This window comes from Camelus dromedarius, chromosome 23, assembly GCF_036321535.1.
Source record: "Camelus dromedarius isolate mCamDro1 chromosome 23, mCamDro1.pat, whole genome shotgun sequence".
NCBI classification, from domain to species: Eukaryota; Metazoa; Chordata; class Mammalia; order Artiodactyla; family Camelidae; genus Camelus; species Camelus dromedarius.
Window position 1 is genome coordinate 18,906,322 of NC_087458.1, and position 17,810 is coordinate 18,924,131.

Consider the following 17,810-nt stretch of genomic DNA (forward strand, 5'->3'; position numbering starts at 1 on the left):
GTGGTCTGGAACTAAACCTGTGATACCTCCACTGTATACCTGTAAATTAAAAATGAATAGAATAAACAATATCTACTGTTTGAGTTGAAGGGAGAGAGATGGGGGAGTGATACAGACACACAGTTACACACTTGGGAAAACTTTTTGCACAGAAGATAGAACTTGAGCTGGACTCTAGAACAGTAAACTGATGTAGAAGGGAGACGTTAAAAGGGTATCTCAAGCAGAGAAAAGACTGTTGGTAAAGATGTATTTGTTTGAAATGGAAATTTCTTATGGAAGAGTAAAGGAGATATTGACAAATCAGGATCAGAACAATTGGCAGGTGTTTTTCAATGTCACATTAAGGAGTTTCATGGAATTTCTTCCATAAATAATGCGGAGCTATGAAAGTTTTGAAGGATTATAATAAATTTGACAGGACGGTTTAAGAAAATTGCCCTTCCTGGTGGTGGTAGAGGAATTAGGAGACTAGGAGACCGTTTATAACCACACGCTTGTGGGATGCCGGGGACATGGATCAATGCAGTGGGAGTGTCTAACAACGGGAGCTCTGACAAATGCTTCAAACACAGTGCAGCACAGTCTTGATGTAACAAAAGAGGTGCAGGAAGACAATACATCAGAAATGATATAGTGAGGTTTCAGATTGGTGACTGGGAGAATGAAAACTACACCTGATGGCAGAAAGAGGGAAGTCAGAGAGAAAAATTGGATGGATGAGAAGAAGGAAAGCGATGGTAGGTACATGGGCTCATCACTGTCACTTGAAGTTAAAGTGAGCCACATATGTCATTTTAAATCATCTAGCAGCCACATTTTAAACAGGATAAATAAACAGATAAAATTATGTTTAACAATGCTTTATTTACCCCAATATATTCTAAATATTATCATCTCAGCATATAATCAACATAGAAGTATTAATGAGGTAGTTTGCATTCTTTTTCTCAAAGTATCTTTGAAATCTGGTGTGTATTTAATGCTTAGAGCACATTCCAATTTAGCTAGCTCATTTCAAGTACTCAGTCTACCTGTGTCTGGAGACCACAGTATTGAACACTGCATTATTAGACAGTTTAATAGAACTAACCCAGATTATATAGCAACTGTCTCAATTAAGCAGGTGCTAAGACTCACTATATTTTAAAAATTATCTGTTTATCCTTTCTTCTACTCTATTTCTTTTGTTTATTTTAGCTACTTCATGGTCAAGATGTTGTTAGCAGAACATCATTCTTTCTCAGAAGCACCAAGAATTTTAGAAATATCTGTGATACACTGTTTCACTGCTCTCTTATTTAGTTCTGCATTTGACTTACAACTTTATTAAACAAATCAGTCTGAATCTTCTTTTTTCTTCTTTCTTTGTCACTCTCAAAACCCTTGACTATGAAATACTTTAGCAATATGTCTTCAGAAATCTTGGATAAATGACATTTAGTACTTTGGAAATGAATCTACATTTTTTTTATGTTCCCCTGTCTGCATATGTGTGTATTTCTCCAGTGTTTAGCATCTGACGTAAACTTGCTGGATTTTTGGTCTTCACTATATGCTAAGGAATGCAGTACAAAAGGGAGCCTACTTCTATAGAAAACATGCCAAGGACATTGTGTTCCATCTTTACAATGAAATGCAGATTTCCCATTAAGAGGCGAATCCATCATTTCAAAAGGTTGAATAGGATGGTGCATTAAAAAAATCCAGCTGCTTACATTTAGGGCTTTGAAAAACATCCAATTAAAAAAATGTTCCCTGAGTCTCAAGCATTTTCATTTGATTATGTATTGGGTAGCTTTTCATTCAGTTTACGATCTTGCCTCTGAGAATTCTGTCCTAAAATAGTCTGACAAGTCTTTCAAACAAGTGGGACTCAACTATGATGCTTCGTTTACTTAATTTATCAATGTATGTGTTTTTCTATTTAGAATATCCTTGTGTTTGATAATATATTGCCAATTTTTGTGTAAGAAATATTAGAATCTTCTCACAGTGCCTTGCATTTTTGTGTTTATTCTTCGGCTTCTTTCACTCCTATTTCGTTTCTTTCATCTGTTTTGTTATCTTCTTTGAAGACCTTGAATACCTGGCCTGCCAGGACAGCCATGTTGTTCTCCAGCCAGCTTCCTTCAACTTCTTTAGTCATCTGTTTCTCTCTGCTCCGGTATTCTAATGTGCTCAGCCCAAATTTTCCTTTTTAAATTAGGAATGAGCACCCATTGATAGTCCTTGCAATAACACTCTGTTGTCTGCAAACATGGCCGCCGCAGACTGGCTAGGGAGAACGGAAGACTTCTGCTCCATGCTCCTGAGCCTAGACACATTCTCAGGGGTGCTGTAGGAGCCACAGGAGCAAGAAGGGTTATGTCAGACATATCTGTTCAGTGCATGTATTTCCCACAGCCAGGAATAGTTTATTAAAAGTCATGGCCAGGTCTCCACACCTCTCCTCTAGAGTCTAGGGCTGCTTTTTCTCAGGCCTAGTGTGGGAGATCCAGGTGGGGACCATACATAGCACTACTGTTTAACAAGGACCATGCTGAAATGCGCCAGGTAGTAGACATTGACTAGGCCTCTTAAGCTGAGTGCTTGGCTGTCTCCTATTATACTGGTTTTAGGTATTTATACATAAGAGAATATTGCCCTGGGCCAGTCCTTAAAAGTAAATGTTTCTAATCATTCTTTGGCACCCAGTATGTTTTACGAAGACTGGTTTGGTTCCATTGGCAGACCTCCCCTCACTAATGTCAATTTTCTTCCTAAAGAATTGTTAATTTTAAAAGAGAATTTTTTCTAATTAATATCAGTTCAATTCTAATGAGTTGTTTTTTTTTTTCTCCCAAAGAGCTTGACAATGGAATTATTTTTTTTCTGGACCCACTTATTATTCTCGACCCAAATGAAGGAAGTATTTTTTGTGCTTTATCATAGTTTATAGGGGGTATTTCATACCAGGGTCCTTGTGCTTCCAGGCTCCTGCCAGCTCTGGCTATCAAAACTGCTTAGGCTGCAAATAAAATATGAAATGAAATCCATCTGGCATTTCTCATTGAATTAGGACCAGAACATTTTTGTTAAATATTAACAGATGGCTAAATTTTTAATATCAAACTAACATTTTAAAACATCTAAGGGGACCCACATGAGGAAGAAAGGATAGAGGACCATGTGTTTTCTCCATCCCTGAGCCCTTCCTTCCTCTTCACTCTCCCTCCCCTCATCCTTCTCACCCACATGTTGAGAATCATCAGTCTCCTATCTCTGACAATTTTTATCCCTTGGTAGCTGGCATCAAAATAATGTGAGATGGCATCGAAATACTGTGATCAAATGTTGGCCAACTCAGGTGATGTGTTGCCATGAGCATGTCTCAATGATTTTTTATTAAAGCCAGTCATTTCTATCTCTCTCTCTCAATAGGAAAAAGAAAAGAAGTATATGCTTCCGTTGGACAACTTGAAAGTTCGGGATGTGGAAAAGAGCTTTATGTCTAGCAAGCACATCTTTGCACTCTTTAATACAGAGCAAAGGTAAGAAAATGAGGCAGCTTTCGTCTTCAGATTTTTTTCCTTGAACTTCTGCGTGGTCCAGAGACCATATTTGCAAGATTTCTTTTGGTTCCACCTTGAAATTTGTTAACTCTTCAGTTTTCCTTTCATTTATTTTGTATTTTTAGCTTTTACCATAGGTAGTGGATTCAAAAGATTAAAACTTAGAATGAGGAGGATCTTCAGGTATTAATTAGTTTATTTTCTGCTTTTCCAGCAGGAGCCCAAATCACGCTGCTTTCATTCTAAAATTACATTTCATTACTTTAAAGTCTTCCTTGTCCTGAATTTGTTGTTTACATACTTATAAATTATTCAGTTATAATTTTTAATAGTATCTATCTAGCATGGATGGATATCGCTTAAGACTTTCTATGTGTATTATGACTAAATTCTTAGATCAGTGAATAGAATTATTCAGTTAATGTGAATACAAATATATTGTTCTTTACAGTTTTTCAAAGTATTGTCCACATTCATTGTCTGGCTTTTGTAACAACTGCTAACAAGGTGAAAAAGTACTGTGGTTATCCTTTCATAATTTAGAAATGCACCCCAGGTAGATTAGCTGACTTTCTTAAGATCACAAAATTAGTATGTGGAAGAGCTTAAACCTGAATTAAGACTTTTGTCTCTGTGTCCACTTTTCCTTCAACTTGTATCTTTTTCCTTTCCTTTTCCCTTTTCCTTTTCTTTCCCTCCCCTCCCCTCCCTTCTGCCACTCACAACATCAAAACTAAATTTGGAGCTGATTACCATGGAGTGCTGGGCTTGTTCACTGAAACTAAGAAGTAAAGTTAAGTAAACAAATGGGGAGGTAACAGAGGATGGGAGAGAGAGATGTAGAAGGGCTACAACTAGACAAAAATAATAAAAGAGATCTCTTCCAAATGGAATTGTTACAGGAAAAAGCTAATTAATTTCTGTGAGTCAGTTATTAAGAGACTGAGTCATTAGGTGGCAGGATCTAATTTTAACCCTTCTCTCCAGACCTTTTATCTTTATTTAGCAATGAATGAAGTTCCCTGATTAGGTTTAGTGACTGGCCCAGGGTCAATCGCACAGTAAATCAAAATAGCAAAAAAAAAAAAAAAAAAAGCCTTCTTTCTACATTCCCAGTCAGTTGCTAAGAGTGACTCATTGTACTTAGAAAATACTTAGAAAAACCACAACAGCAGAACATTTAAAGAACCAAGGGAGAAGAAAGTTAAATACAACTCCACTATCAATTACTGAGATGACATTTTAGTAATGAGTTAGTATTATTTGCAAGCAGCTTGCAAAAACACACTGAAAATGATAAAGACTAAACATTTCCTGGAGAGACCAGTAGTATGCCTTCCTCCTAGGGCCAAGCTCAGTACTGTTTATAGATTTTCCTCAGCGCAGTGGCAAGTGGGGAGGTCCTAAAAGAATCTCCAGGAGCGTGCTCAGCCTTCTTGTGTAAACACAGAGTGGGACGTATAATTACTAGGCACCAGGTCAAACTAAATTTGAGTCCTTGGTCAACCTGGAAAGTTCAGGTTATAAAAGAGCTGAGTACAAGTAAAAGAATCAGACAATGCTAGAGCATCTGTTTAGACAAAATACAACTGTGAATTTTAAAGAGAGCAAAAGACACAAAAGTAAGAAAACGCTGGGCTTCTAAAAATCTAGGTATTCTGGAATCCTAGTCTTGTCAGAAGGTAATGAATTCTACAACCAGTTCTTGAGACCTCCGTGGGTACAAGTATATCTCATCTATAGACACGTTCCCATTGGCTTTTCCTTTGAAATCTTGATTGTTTTCAATTATTTTGTACTTGCTAGGACCTCCAGTACAATGCTGAATACAAATTGGGCATCCTTGACTTGTTCTGATTTTAAGGAAAATTATTTCACAACTTTATAGTTAAGTACTTCCTGATAGGTACCCGATGATATCAGGTAAAGAAGATCTCTCTTTGGTTCCTAGTTGCTAGGTTTTCTGTTTCTCTTTTAATCATGGATGTGTGTTTAATTTTATCAAATGCTCTTTCTGTCTCTACAGAGAAGATTGTGTTATTTTCTTCTTTAATCTGTTCATGCGGTGAAAAATATTAAAAGACTTTCTGATGTTAAACTATCCTTGAACTCCTGGGACTAAACCTAGTTAAATCATGATGTATTATTATTTATTATGTGTTCCAGGCTTAAGCTTGCCAGAATTTTATTTAAACTTTTGCATCTATGTTCATAAATGCAATTGGCCCCAAAATGTCCTTTTTTGTACTGTCCCTGCCTGGTTTTCATATCAAGGTTCTGTTAGCTTCATGATTGAAGTGGGAACAGGTTCTTATTCTTTGGAACACTTTCTATAAGATAGGGATTAACAGCTGTTTGGTAGAACTCACCCATAAAATCATTTAGCCCTGGTGGACAGTTTTAATAAGTAGACTTTTAAATAGTGATTCAATACATTTAATAATTGTAGATTTGTTCAGGTTTTCTATTTTTTCATGAGTCAGTTTAGACAAATTATATTTTTCTAGGAAATTGTACATTCTGTTCATTTTTAAATATATTAGCACCAGGTATTATGTTCTATTTTTTTTCAGATCTCTACTGTGTCTGAAATTTGACCCCTTTTTATACCTTATCTCAAGCCTTACCTTTTTTTTTTTAAACATGATCACTCTTCCCAGAATTTTTTCTTTTTTTAGAGAACCAGCTTTTGATTTTGACCCTCTGTTGTATATGTTTGATCTATTTCAAGAATTTCTGCTCTTTTCTTCATTTTCTAACTTGTATTTTTCTCTGTGTTTACTTTGTAGGTAACTTTTTTTGTAACTTCTTGATTTAGATGTGTAGCTCATCAAATTTTTATCCTATATTTTTCTCACGTATGCATGTAAATCTGTAGATTTCCCTCTAGGTAGTCTTTAGCTGCTTACTACAAACTTTGAAATATAATACTTTCATTATCAATAAGTTCTGTTTCCTTTGATCTTCTGTTTCTGTAATCTTCATTATGATTTTTTTCCTTTGAGTTGCTTAGAACTGTGTTTTATATTTTATAGTGCATGGAATTTATTGTGTTGTTGTTGTTTTCTAACTTAATTGTATTGTGGTTAAAGAATATGGTCTAGCACATGGTGAATTTTCATAAATATTTCATGTATGCTTGAGAAGAATGTATTGAGGTAGGAGGGCAGGTTCCATGAGAATTCACTGAATTAACATACTTGTTAATTATACTATCCAGTCTCTATAGTTATTATCTTTTTTTAATCTTGATTAATTTTAACACTCAGTAAGTATGTGTTAGGCAGCTGTTACATGCCTGGCACTGCTCTGTGTACTTAAAATACATCTGTGAATAAAATAGACAATAATGATACATTTTAGATTACATTCTAGAGAGGAATGTTGGCAGAGAGACAGATAAAAGCCATAAAGAATCTTACTTTAATAAAAGGGTGTTAAAAGTCTCACTTTGTGATTGTGAGCTTGCTTATTCTAGTAAGTCTGTCAGTTTTTGCTGTATGTATTTTGAGGTCAATTTAAGAATCTGTTAGATTCTTGCCTGTTTAAAATTGTCATATCTCCCTGGTGACCTTTTAAAAAAAATAATTTTGTGGCAACCTTCTTTATTTCTAACATGGCTCTTTGCCTTCAAATTTATTTTGTCTGATCCTAATATAGCTACACTACCTTTCCTTTGGTTAATATTTGCTTGGTTTATCTTTTTTACTTCCTTTTGCCATCAATCTGTATTTTTATGAAGTGTTTCTCTTATAATAACATGTAGATGGATTTTTTTGTTGCTTTTAATGTAATGTGAGATCTCTTTCGTCTAACTAGGAAGTTTAGTGCATTTATATTTTGCATTATTATTACTGAATTACTGAATTTATTTGAACATCTTATTTTAGTCTTTATCTTTATGCTGCCTTTTCTATACTTGTTTTCTCCCCTTCTTTCCTGATTTATTTTTCTTTCATTCAGGTTAATGTATCTTTTTCCTTGGCTTGGAATTTATATACTTTATTTGTATTCTTTTAGATAACTTTTTAATATTTTTGACTTTAAGTTTGAAGTTAGTCATTCTATTCTCTTTCCAGAATGACCCAGAAATACTTTAACTCCACTAACTCTCTCCTGATTTCCATGTTATTGTTACTCAGGATTTGAGTTCTACCTTACTTTTTACCACCTTACTCAATATTATAATCGATTCACATAGGCAATGCTTGTTTAGATTTATTGACATGATTACCAATTTCTTTGTTCTCTTTCCTTCTTGCATTTCAGTGTTTAGTTTTGTTTCATTCTCCTTCCTGCTAAAGTATACCCTTTAAAAATCCTTTCAGTGGGTGCTACTTGATCATAACTCTCAATTTGGTGTTTGAGGGTTTTTTTTGTGTTTTCATTTTGCCCTAATTTTTGAGCAATACCTTAGTTGGATATAGATTGATAGTTCTTTTAGCTGATAAATTTGAAGTCATTATTCCCTTACGTTCTGGCTTCAACTCTGCTTTTGAAAAGTCAGTTGCTAGTTTAATTATTGCTCGTTTTATAGGTAATCTGTATTTTCTCACTGGTTGATCTTAAGATCACCCTTCTCTTTCTTTGATGTACTGAAGTTCCAGTATGATGTGTTTTTATGCATGTTTTGCTTTATATTTCCTGCTTGGGATTCATTGTGTTTCCTAAGCCTTAGGATTTGTCATTTTCATCAAATCTGAAAATCTGTATATTATTCTCTCCTTGACTTTTGTTTCTTCTCTGTTCTTTCTTGTTTCTCTTTCTAGATTTCCTATTAGATATACATATGCCAAAACATTTAATTCTGTCCTCCATATAGTATTCATTCTAAAATGTTTATTAGACATTTCTGTATTACCAGCCCTGCTTATCAGTATTGGTACTCTAAATGAAATATGTGACATTGTTTTGCGTGATGTTTGTAATCAGTGAGTGTCAGAAAACATTCATTGTTCACTGCTGTTAAGATGCAAAGTTTAAGAAATGAATGAAGAGATGAAGAAGAAAGGTAGTCTAGCTGAGGAGATATTGTACGTGAAACAAATGTGCTGTACTGTATAAGGCAACACTCAAACGATTATATGATAGTGCATTCCATTGCAGTATGTCAGTGCTGGAGGAGCATGGAACATAGAATTTGGCCATGCAGTGGTTAGCATCATAGAGGATGCTCTCATTGGATTTTGGTATAGATTATTGGAGAGGAAATAGAAAGGAATATCCCAAAGAGGGAATAGTATTAGTCAAAGCAAATGGGTGGGAAATGTTGCTTAATCTGTTGCCAGTCTTTTCTGGATGAGCAGTTTATTTCAAAGGCAAGATGAACCCTAGTTTAGAAAAAAAAAATCATTTCTTTTTCTTCCATAGGGTTTAGTGAACTGACTCATGCATGTAAGTTTATGTATTTTAATATTTTATGTGAGGGGAGAACCGCAAATCTGTCAGAAAGACCATATGGTTAGTCTAATTCTATAAAGTATACTGAAATGATATTCTTTTCACCACTTACATTGATTCTAAGATTATGTTCATATTTTTCTTTCTTCTGAGACAAGATCTTAACTGTTTTCTTTCCTTGCTCTTAGACGAATTTAACCTTGGTTAATTGAGAAGAGATTTTATAAATGCTTCTACTCCTTTGTTTTCTTTGTCTTTGTCTTCCACTGCAGTGTTTCAGATAATTTATTTAGCCATTCACATGACCTATGTAAGAGGCATTTGACCTTGGACCTAGAGTTTCTGTGTGAACGTTGAGGTTGGCACCAATGTAAATGTCAAATAGCATGGCTTTTTAGAGTTCTCTAAGACCTTATAGATAATCTTGTCTACCCTCCTCACCTCACAGGTTAAGGAGTTAACACCTATAACAGTTAAATACTTTCCTCATGTCAAAAGAGCAGTTCTTGACCAAACCAGAACCCAGGGCTGATGTCTCTTGTTCTTTCAGATACCATAGTTTTGATATTGACTACAGAACAGGAATTCCACCTAATATTTTATTTGGAATTTAATTGGAATCATGCCTAAAAGGGCAACAAAGAAGAGATTTTTACATTCTTGTGAAGGTATTTCAGTTTGCTATTAGGTCTTACAAATTTCCATGGAACACTTTTAGTCTCATTTGCAAAGGCTGGCGTGGAACTGACCAGTACCCTCGCTACAGTTCTTGAAAAACTGTATTAGCCGTTGCTTTTGTATCACAGCATTATTCCTAAGAGCTCATTTAACTGCTATTTCAACTTTCCACCATAATGTTTAAAACAGTATTTCTGTAGTCCCCAATTATCAGGTGTATGGGAATTGATACACTTAACATCTTTCTTTAAAAAGCCTTCGGTGTCCTGGTGAATTAATATGATCTTTATGAGTCTGGTGACCAGATTTTTGAGCCATTCTGAACAGTGTTTTGGTGCTAAGATTTTTATAAATGGAAGGAATTGTTACCAGTTGCAGTAACTTCAGCACTTGAGGAAAATGCGTTTCACACGTTGACGGATTTAGCCTACAAAAACTCCAGGTAAGGATATGCACCCCGGTCTTCCTCTGAGCCTTTCAAAGAGGGCACCGTAGATATCTGGGGAGACTGATAAGCCACAGTATTTGATTCCCACATTCATTGCATCACCAAATCATTTACAAAATCTAAGCTAAAAGATTCCTGAACGTCCCTGTGGCAAGATCTAAACCGAAGATTGGAATGTTCCCCCAGGTTTTTGTTTCGACTTTGTTAGAATTGCCATGTTTTCTCTGGTGGAAGCACACCTAGATAATGGCTTCACTGTGCTGGTCCTTGCTCTCCCCAGGCAGGCATTGGCTTTTAAGGTCATGCTAAGGCCCATTTGGTCCCAGGTATGTCAGCTCTGGTAGCCAGCAGAGATGTGTGTCTGTCCAGGGGGTTTGTAGAACAGCCACATGGTATTTTTCTGAGCACCCCTCGGGGTTGTCCAGCTCTGTTTTCTTTTAAATTAACACATTCTTTCTTTGACGCTGCATTGTAGCGTCAATTCAGGATATGGTTTATCAACCTTACCAAGTGCTTTAATTCACCACCCCCCCTTTATGGAAGGTGATTTTAGGATGTTTCACTGCTCCGCTTAGTCCCCAGCACATTGCCAACACTCAATAAATGTCAAACAATGCTGCACTGTAGCGAGTGTGGGCTCTTTTAGGCATTCTGAAAAGAATGGCTCTTTATTCTCATTGTTGAGTGGTATATTTTTCCAATTGTTAGCTGGAAAGGACTTGGAGTCAGGTTTTCCATTTTTATACCTTTATGGCTATGTTTCTATATTCAGACATGCTTCGAGTTTAAGCTGTTTGGAAAAGTGCTTAATTAAACAAATATGCTGGGTAAAAGGCTGTATGCCTTGTCTTAAGGGTCATGTCTCACTTGGATGTGGTAGAGTGTCAAATCTGTGTTAACAGGGAAGCAATTACTCTTCCGTAAATAAGGATGGCAGGGGCTCATATTTATTGGAAAATCAGTAGAGAAAAACGTGGTGTTTGGTACTAGGAAATGAAATATTGTGTATAGAATACAATGCAGTTAAGCTTGTGTTTGGGACATAAATAAGACACCTGTGGGAGTTATTTTATTTCATTTTATCCCCCATTGTTGTCAGAATGTTTAAGACATTTTTCTTGCTTCATAGAATACTGAGAATTGCTTATCTTCAGAGTATTCTGATTCAAGAGGATTTTTCTTTGTCAGATGAAGATTCAGTTAGTTACCAGTCTTTCAGTCCAAGCTGAATAATGAAATGTGTGTCATCCTTCACTTTCATGAAGTGTAGGTGGGCCATCTTCCCACATGGGGTGTTTGTAATACCCTCTAACTATGAGTACCTGATGGAGGAAAAAAAAATCAGTTTGAGAGTAAAAACTCTTTATTCCTCTTAATTGGCTCATCCAGTTCATTGTACCCTTTCTATAACTTCCAAAAGTTACGATATAAAGGTGTGGTCTTTCCTATACTTTACTCTTTTTTTTAATCGTTTTCTAGTTTAAATTTTATTGAGGTAATTGTACATTCGTATATAGTTGTAAGAAATAATACAGAGAAATCTATTATTTATTTTGCCCAATTTCTCCCAACAGTAATATTTTACAAAACTGTAGTATATCACAACCAGGTTACTGACACTGATGATTTATCTTTTTTCTATCACTTTAAACCTTTCCGTATTCTTATGTTTTAGGAATGTCTCTTGTAAATAGTTTATACTTGGGTTTTATTTCTCTTTTTTATCCAGTTTATTATTATTATCAATTTTTGTCTTTATACTTATTTTATTGGGTGGTTTGGAGAGGCTATTTTTGGCCATTCTTTTTTTTTCATTTTTCAGTTTTATTAGATAAAATTGATACAGTTTGACTATACATATTCAATATATTGCATGTAAATACATATGTACAATATACTGCACATATTTTTTAAAATTTACATATACATACTGTTCATTGTTTTTAAGAACAGTTTAGAGCTTTAGCTTTTTAAACTTACATAGTTATCAAAAAAATAAAGCCAACCACAAAATAAGAATCAACAGAATGCAGTAATCCAATCATAAAGGACAGTCAAATGTGCTTACACATATTCAAGAAATCGGTCATCTAAGTTATAAATAATAAGTAGTTCATTTGTGTCCTTTTTTTTTAGTTTCCACATATAAGTGATATCATATGGCATTTTTCTTTCTCTTTCTGTCTTACTTCACATGGAATGGTGATCTCCAGGTCCATCCATGTTGCTGCTAATGGCATTATTTTATTCTTCTTTATGGTTGAGTAGTATTCCATTGTATACATATACAACTTCTTTATCCAGTCATCTGTTGATGGACATTTGGGTTGTTTCCATGTCTTGGCTATTGTAAATAGTGCTGCTATGAACATTGGGGTGCATGTTTCTTTTTGAATTATATTTTTCTCTGGGTGTATGCTCAGGAGTGGGACTTCTGGATCATATACCATACTTTATTCTTAGTATTGAAAAAAATTCTATTAGATATGAGACCTACTAGAGTCTGAGAAGCATGTAAGTAAACTGCTATTAATCAAGTGTCAGGGGTATTTGCTGTGAGAACCACATAGTGTGCTTACGTAACAGAATGTGTTAAGTCAACATTTCAACACCTTGTACCTCTTACTAGTTTTAACACAATGGTAAATAAATAAATGAATAGATACTAAGCATATCATTGATATTTATCTCCACTGCCATATTACTTTCCATGAGGGAGAGACTGTTTGTCTTGTTCATTGCTTTGTCCTAACAGATCCTAACACAGTGCCTGGTGATTGTGAGAGCTCATAACGTAAGTGAATGAAACAATAGATGGATATTAAACTTTTCCCCTCTGTTATATGGTAAAAATATAAAAAAAGCCAAGTGCCAATAAAAAGCATTCTGTAGGTAAGCTCTAGAGAGACCTAGAGCCTCAGATCCAAGTGGGCTGAAAATGGAGATATAGATGAAAACCCTTAGAGGAAAAGTTTTAGCACAGAAAGAAGTCTTTCATTTAAAAGTAAGAAACTGAGAATGTTCAGTTATATAAAAACTTTACAAATGGGCTTTATTTGAATTTAATAGAACATAATTCCATGACAATTTAAGAAAATAAAAACAGAATAGATGTTTTATCGTAAATAGCCTCAATTTAATAATAGTCTTATTAATATTATTCAAAAGTTTTTTGTAGCTCTCTCTACTCAGCTTTCTAAATCTTCGTTTCTTTAGCTCCAGCAAAGTCTTAACAAATTTCAGAGTTTCTGTGATATACAGAACTTTTCAAGGTTAGGGAAGTGGATTTTAGTTTTCTGTTTGTAAGTTTTTGGTCATTCTTGTTTCTGCTAGAGCTATTAAGTTCCCATGGGTCAGACAGAGATTTGAGGACTTCTGCAGAGTTACTGATTATGAGTTCACAATGTGACAGTAACGTTTATTTCCCTCTATAAATCCAAAAAGGTAAACCCTGTGCTTTCCCTGTCTAGCAGTTGGTTAGGCATACATGTTTAGCAAGTCAATAAAAGGACAATATATATCTTGAAAGCTGTTAAATTTAAATCTTTGAATTAGAGAACTCTGTTTTTGTGTCCCCTCCCTTTCTTTGTTCCAGTCTCTCACTGCAAAGATATTTGTTGTCATATGGTTCTGATATTGCATATTACAATGGTTTCTCAATTCTCACTACTGCATCTTTTCCCTTTATGAGTATCTCTCTGGTTGTGAAACAGCATCATTAAGAAATCCTAGGTATACCAGAGAGGAGAGGCAAAAATGTTTTCAAAGGGGAGCCTGGAGAGAGATGGATTGGAGAACCAGAATTGTCTGGCCATTTGACTTATTTGATTCACGAACCACACCAAGACAGAAATCAAATATGATTTGGTAATATTTTTGTGAACTAAGTCTGTGACAATTGATTTCACAGCTAAGATAAATTCTCATGAAAGCCAACATAATTGCTTGGGTATGAAATGTCTGTGGCTTGAAGCAATCAGTTTAAATTCTTCTCTTACTGGTTTTCAAATTAAACTGAAATGGAATAGGAGTCTGATGCCCTACTTGGATGACTGTTTCAGCCTTTTCTGAGGGAGAAAAATAGCAAGTTAGTGCTTTTCAGCTTTTTCAAATGTCATTAAAGGGCTTTGGAGAAATTCTTCATGCTTAAAACACCTGTGTGTAGTCCATATCCATTTTTCTAGGGGAATTAGGCGTCGTGCTCCCTGGGAGCCTTTGCATATTTCAAACAAAGGGACTGTTAGGATAGACTCAGCAACTTAGATTCAGTTCCTTTCTTCCCAAGGATTTAAACTGGAGTTGTATCTTAAGCCATTAGTAGCGCCAGCAGGGATTTTGGTTAGTTTCTGAAGCATTCATGTTCAGGAGGTTTCCGTCCAAGGGCTGTCTTGATGAATGAGCCCAACACGGCTGTGTAAAGTTCAAGAACAAAAAGAAATTATGTCCTTCACAGCAAGTTTACTTTTCTTCTAGGATTTCAGAACAAACACATTGCCTGCTCCCCACCTACTTCCCGGAACAACTATTTGCTGATGGGCAGTCCCCTCCCCCTGCTACTCCCTTCAGACAAACACTGTGGCTTGGGACTGCCATATGCCTCCCTTTGGGGACCATAAAACAGCCTAGCTCTAGGGGAGCAACTACTGCTTTCAAACATGCTGCGGAAAAAAAATATATGCTTGGTTCTAAGATGCAGTCTTTAAGAGAGATGCTGTAGTGGTTAAGTTGCAAGAGAAAGTCTAGATGGGTCATCATTCCAAGAGACTGGTACCAATGACACGGTATCTTTAAATATGTGATTGTTTACAAATAGGATTGTATTGCTAGTTTGTTAAAAAATTAACTTATTTTGAAAACTAATTAGTCATACTAAAGAACTGGATTCAGAATATTAAGTGGCTTGTCTCAGGCTTTTGTTTTAAAGAAAGAGTTTACCTTCTGGTTACTTATGGAAAGGAAACAAAGTGTGTTGTGTGCTGCGGCTTCTGCAGTGAGGTGGTGATTTCGTGGACGGCAGGGCACCCCCAGGCTGAAGCCAGCAGGGCGACAGCCGACTGTGCAGGTATTTCAGTCATTAGCCTGCGGGGAGAGCTCTTAAGAAATTGAATAAGCAGGGGTGTGAAAATTTCCCTAGCTAGGTCTAGCCTGAAGGAAATTTCTAAACACTTCAATTTCTTTGGCAGTCTTCAAGGCCTCCCAAGAACAAAAATAAAGAAAACTATGGGCATGTTCTACCAACGATTGAAATAATCAGGTTTTTAGAGACAACCTGTAGAGTTTTGTATAGCAATCTACACATTGAAGAAGAAACTTAAATAGAAGAATGAAGAGAAAAAGTCCAAAAAGGGTTATTATTCAAGTCTGTTGCTGTTTAAATCCAGTTATATTGAACAGCGTATCCATGGCATTCTCTGGCAGACACAGAGTTTTCCATTATTACCAGTGTTACCATATACTGTCCTGATTTATTGCTAAAGCAGTAACACCTTGCCTAGAAGTTCTTGAGTTTGAAGGGGAAAAAAGCCTTTAAGTCAAAATAACACACATACATATGTGTGTGTGTGTATGTGTGTGTGTGTATACATATATATATATAAAATTTGTAATTCTCTATGAAGATCATGGAACTCCTTCTAATCATGCTCTCAAAAATATTAATTACAAGCCCGGCTTTTTGCAAGATCAATTTACAAATCAAAAATCTTTTTGTGACCTAACATTGCATGTGTAATGTATTTTTATTTTCCCTCAGTTGATTTACTATGAAACGAACTTACCCATAAAGAATGTCCTTAGCGACTGTACCTGCTGAGAGAAACTATTGTGAAGGTTTTAATTATATACCTTGCATATAAATTATATTATTCTGCTTTGGTTTGCTGCATTCAGAGGGAAACTATTTACTAGCATGTGTAATTAATTTTAATTAACACACACAGCCTTAGTAAAAGAAACTGACACGGCACAAGCCTTGGTAGAAAATGTTAGTCACACTCTGCAACTAACTCTGAGCAGATGCTTGGTTTCATAAAGAAAATATTTGCAAAGCCTAACTGGAGCAAGTTTTTTCCTTTTCTTTTCTTTTTCTAATTTTGAAACTGCCTATGTTTATGTCTTCGAGTCTGGGGAAAATACTGTTCATATAAAGGAATGGTTTTAAAGAATGGAATCGCAAAGAGTAGTTTTGACTATTCAAACACTGTATCTGCCTTTGCTATCAGTATGTTTGTTAAATCCACACCTCACTCCGTACGTTTAAATCTCTTACAGCATGAGTGCTGTATGTTATGCTACTAGATATTAGCCCTACTCGTTTTAACATTGCAGAGTGCTTTCATGTTAGACAAGAAATAAGTGCTTGAAAACTTGGTTATTTCATCAGAGCACTAAGGTCATGAAAAAAATGCTATTTTTTGATGACTGCATTGTGATTTTTAAAATAAATTGGCCGTAAAAGATCTATACCAGTAGCTCTCAAATTTTTTGGTCTGAAGACCCCTTTCCACTCTTAAAAATTACTGAAGACATCAAAGAGCTTTTGTTTGTATGGATTGTGTGGGTTAGTATATCAGGAATCCTGTGAGCCAGTTGACTTCACATTATCGCTTAAAATTGGTTACAGTGAGAGTATTTATACGATGGACATCAGCAAATGTTAGGAATCACAGCTTTCTGGAAGACTTCCTGTTAAACATTTATTAGCACACTGCCAATTATATCAATTGTTAGATGTGGAAAATGAGACTTTAAAAGTATAAACTTATTAAATCAATTAAAAATAATAGTAATGAATCAATTCATATTAACATAAATAGTATGTTAAAAACTTTAACTATCAGAAGAGTGGCATTATTTTTTACAAGTTTGCTAGTTTCTTTAATATGTGGCTTAATGCAAGACAGCTGGAGTCTCATATCTGCTTTTGCTTTCAATCTGTTGCAATATGTTGTTTTGGTTGCAGTATATGAAGAAAATCTGGCCTCACACAGATACGTAGTTAGAAAGAGAAGAGTATTTTAATAGCCTTTTCACATAGTTGTGGGTTTTCTTCTTTGGTACTCCTCAAAAATCGACAAGTGATAGTTTCCAAAGAGTTAGTTGCAATAGGCAATCTGAAATCTTATCAATGAACTTTTTATATTCTGTGTGTTGATCTGTTTGTCTGTTGTGTTAATCTATTTGTTTAGCATGCAATTTAAATGGATCTTTTACTTACGAGTGATTTTATATGTCATACATTTGTCATTTGGAAAATATTGGCTCACTGATTTATATAGATCTCAATGTTTATACATTTCATTACACAGTATTTAAAAATTATATTTGTTAATATCACCACCAGTCTCATCAGAAAAGGGGAAACTGTCAAGCCCGTGGTGGGAGATTACAAGGTTTCCAAAATTATAAAGCTGAATTTTATCATTGATCACAAATACTGTCAGTTGTCTTCAACAAAGGGACAGACTCATTTTGTCCATTTTTGAGAAAATCTCTGCCAGAAACTCAGGTTTTCTTAACCAAAAAAATCAGACTTTCAAGGAAAATGGCATCCCATGAAAAAACAGGAACGTCAGCTTAGAGTTCAATTGCACAAGTGCCTTTGCTCGACAAAACCACTTCAGTACGCAGACGTGCTTATGTGGACTTCTCAGTTTTGACATAGAATATTAGAGAGATGTATGCTCAGGATCTAGATTTAATAAAACTAATTTTTTTTACTACTTCATCAG

At 35.2% G+C, this 17,810-nt stretch overlaps 1 protein-coding gene across 5 annotated transcripts in view; it reads left to right on the forward strand.

The window, feature by feature from the left end:
* The window catches only part of DNM3 (dynamin 3), a 459,300-nt gene that overhangs the window by 308,253 nt on the left and 133,237 nt on the right, over positions 1-17,810 (forward strand). For all 5 annotated transcript variants that reach the window (XM_010984527.3, XM_010984524.3, XM_010984526.3 and 2 more), the window contains one exon: positions 3,424-3,533. In XM_010984527.3, the coding sequence (XP_010982829.1) occupies positions 3,424-3,533 (110 nt within the window). The remainder of the gene's footprint in view (positions 1-3,423; positions 3,534-17,810) is intronic.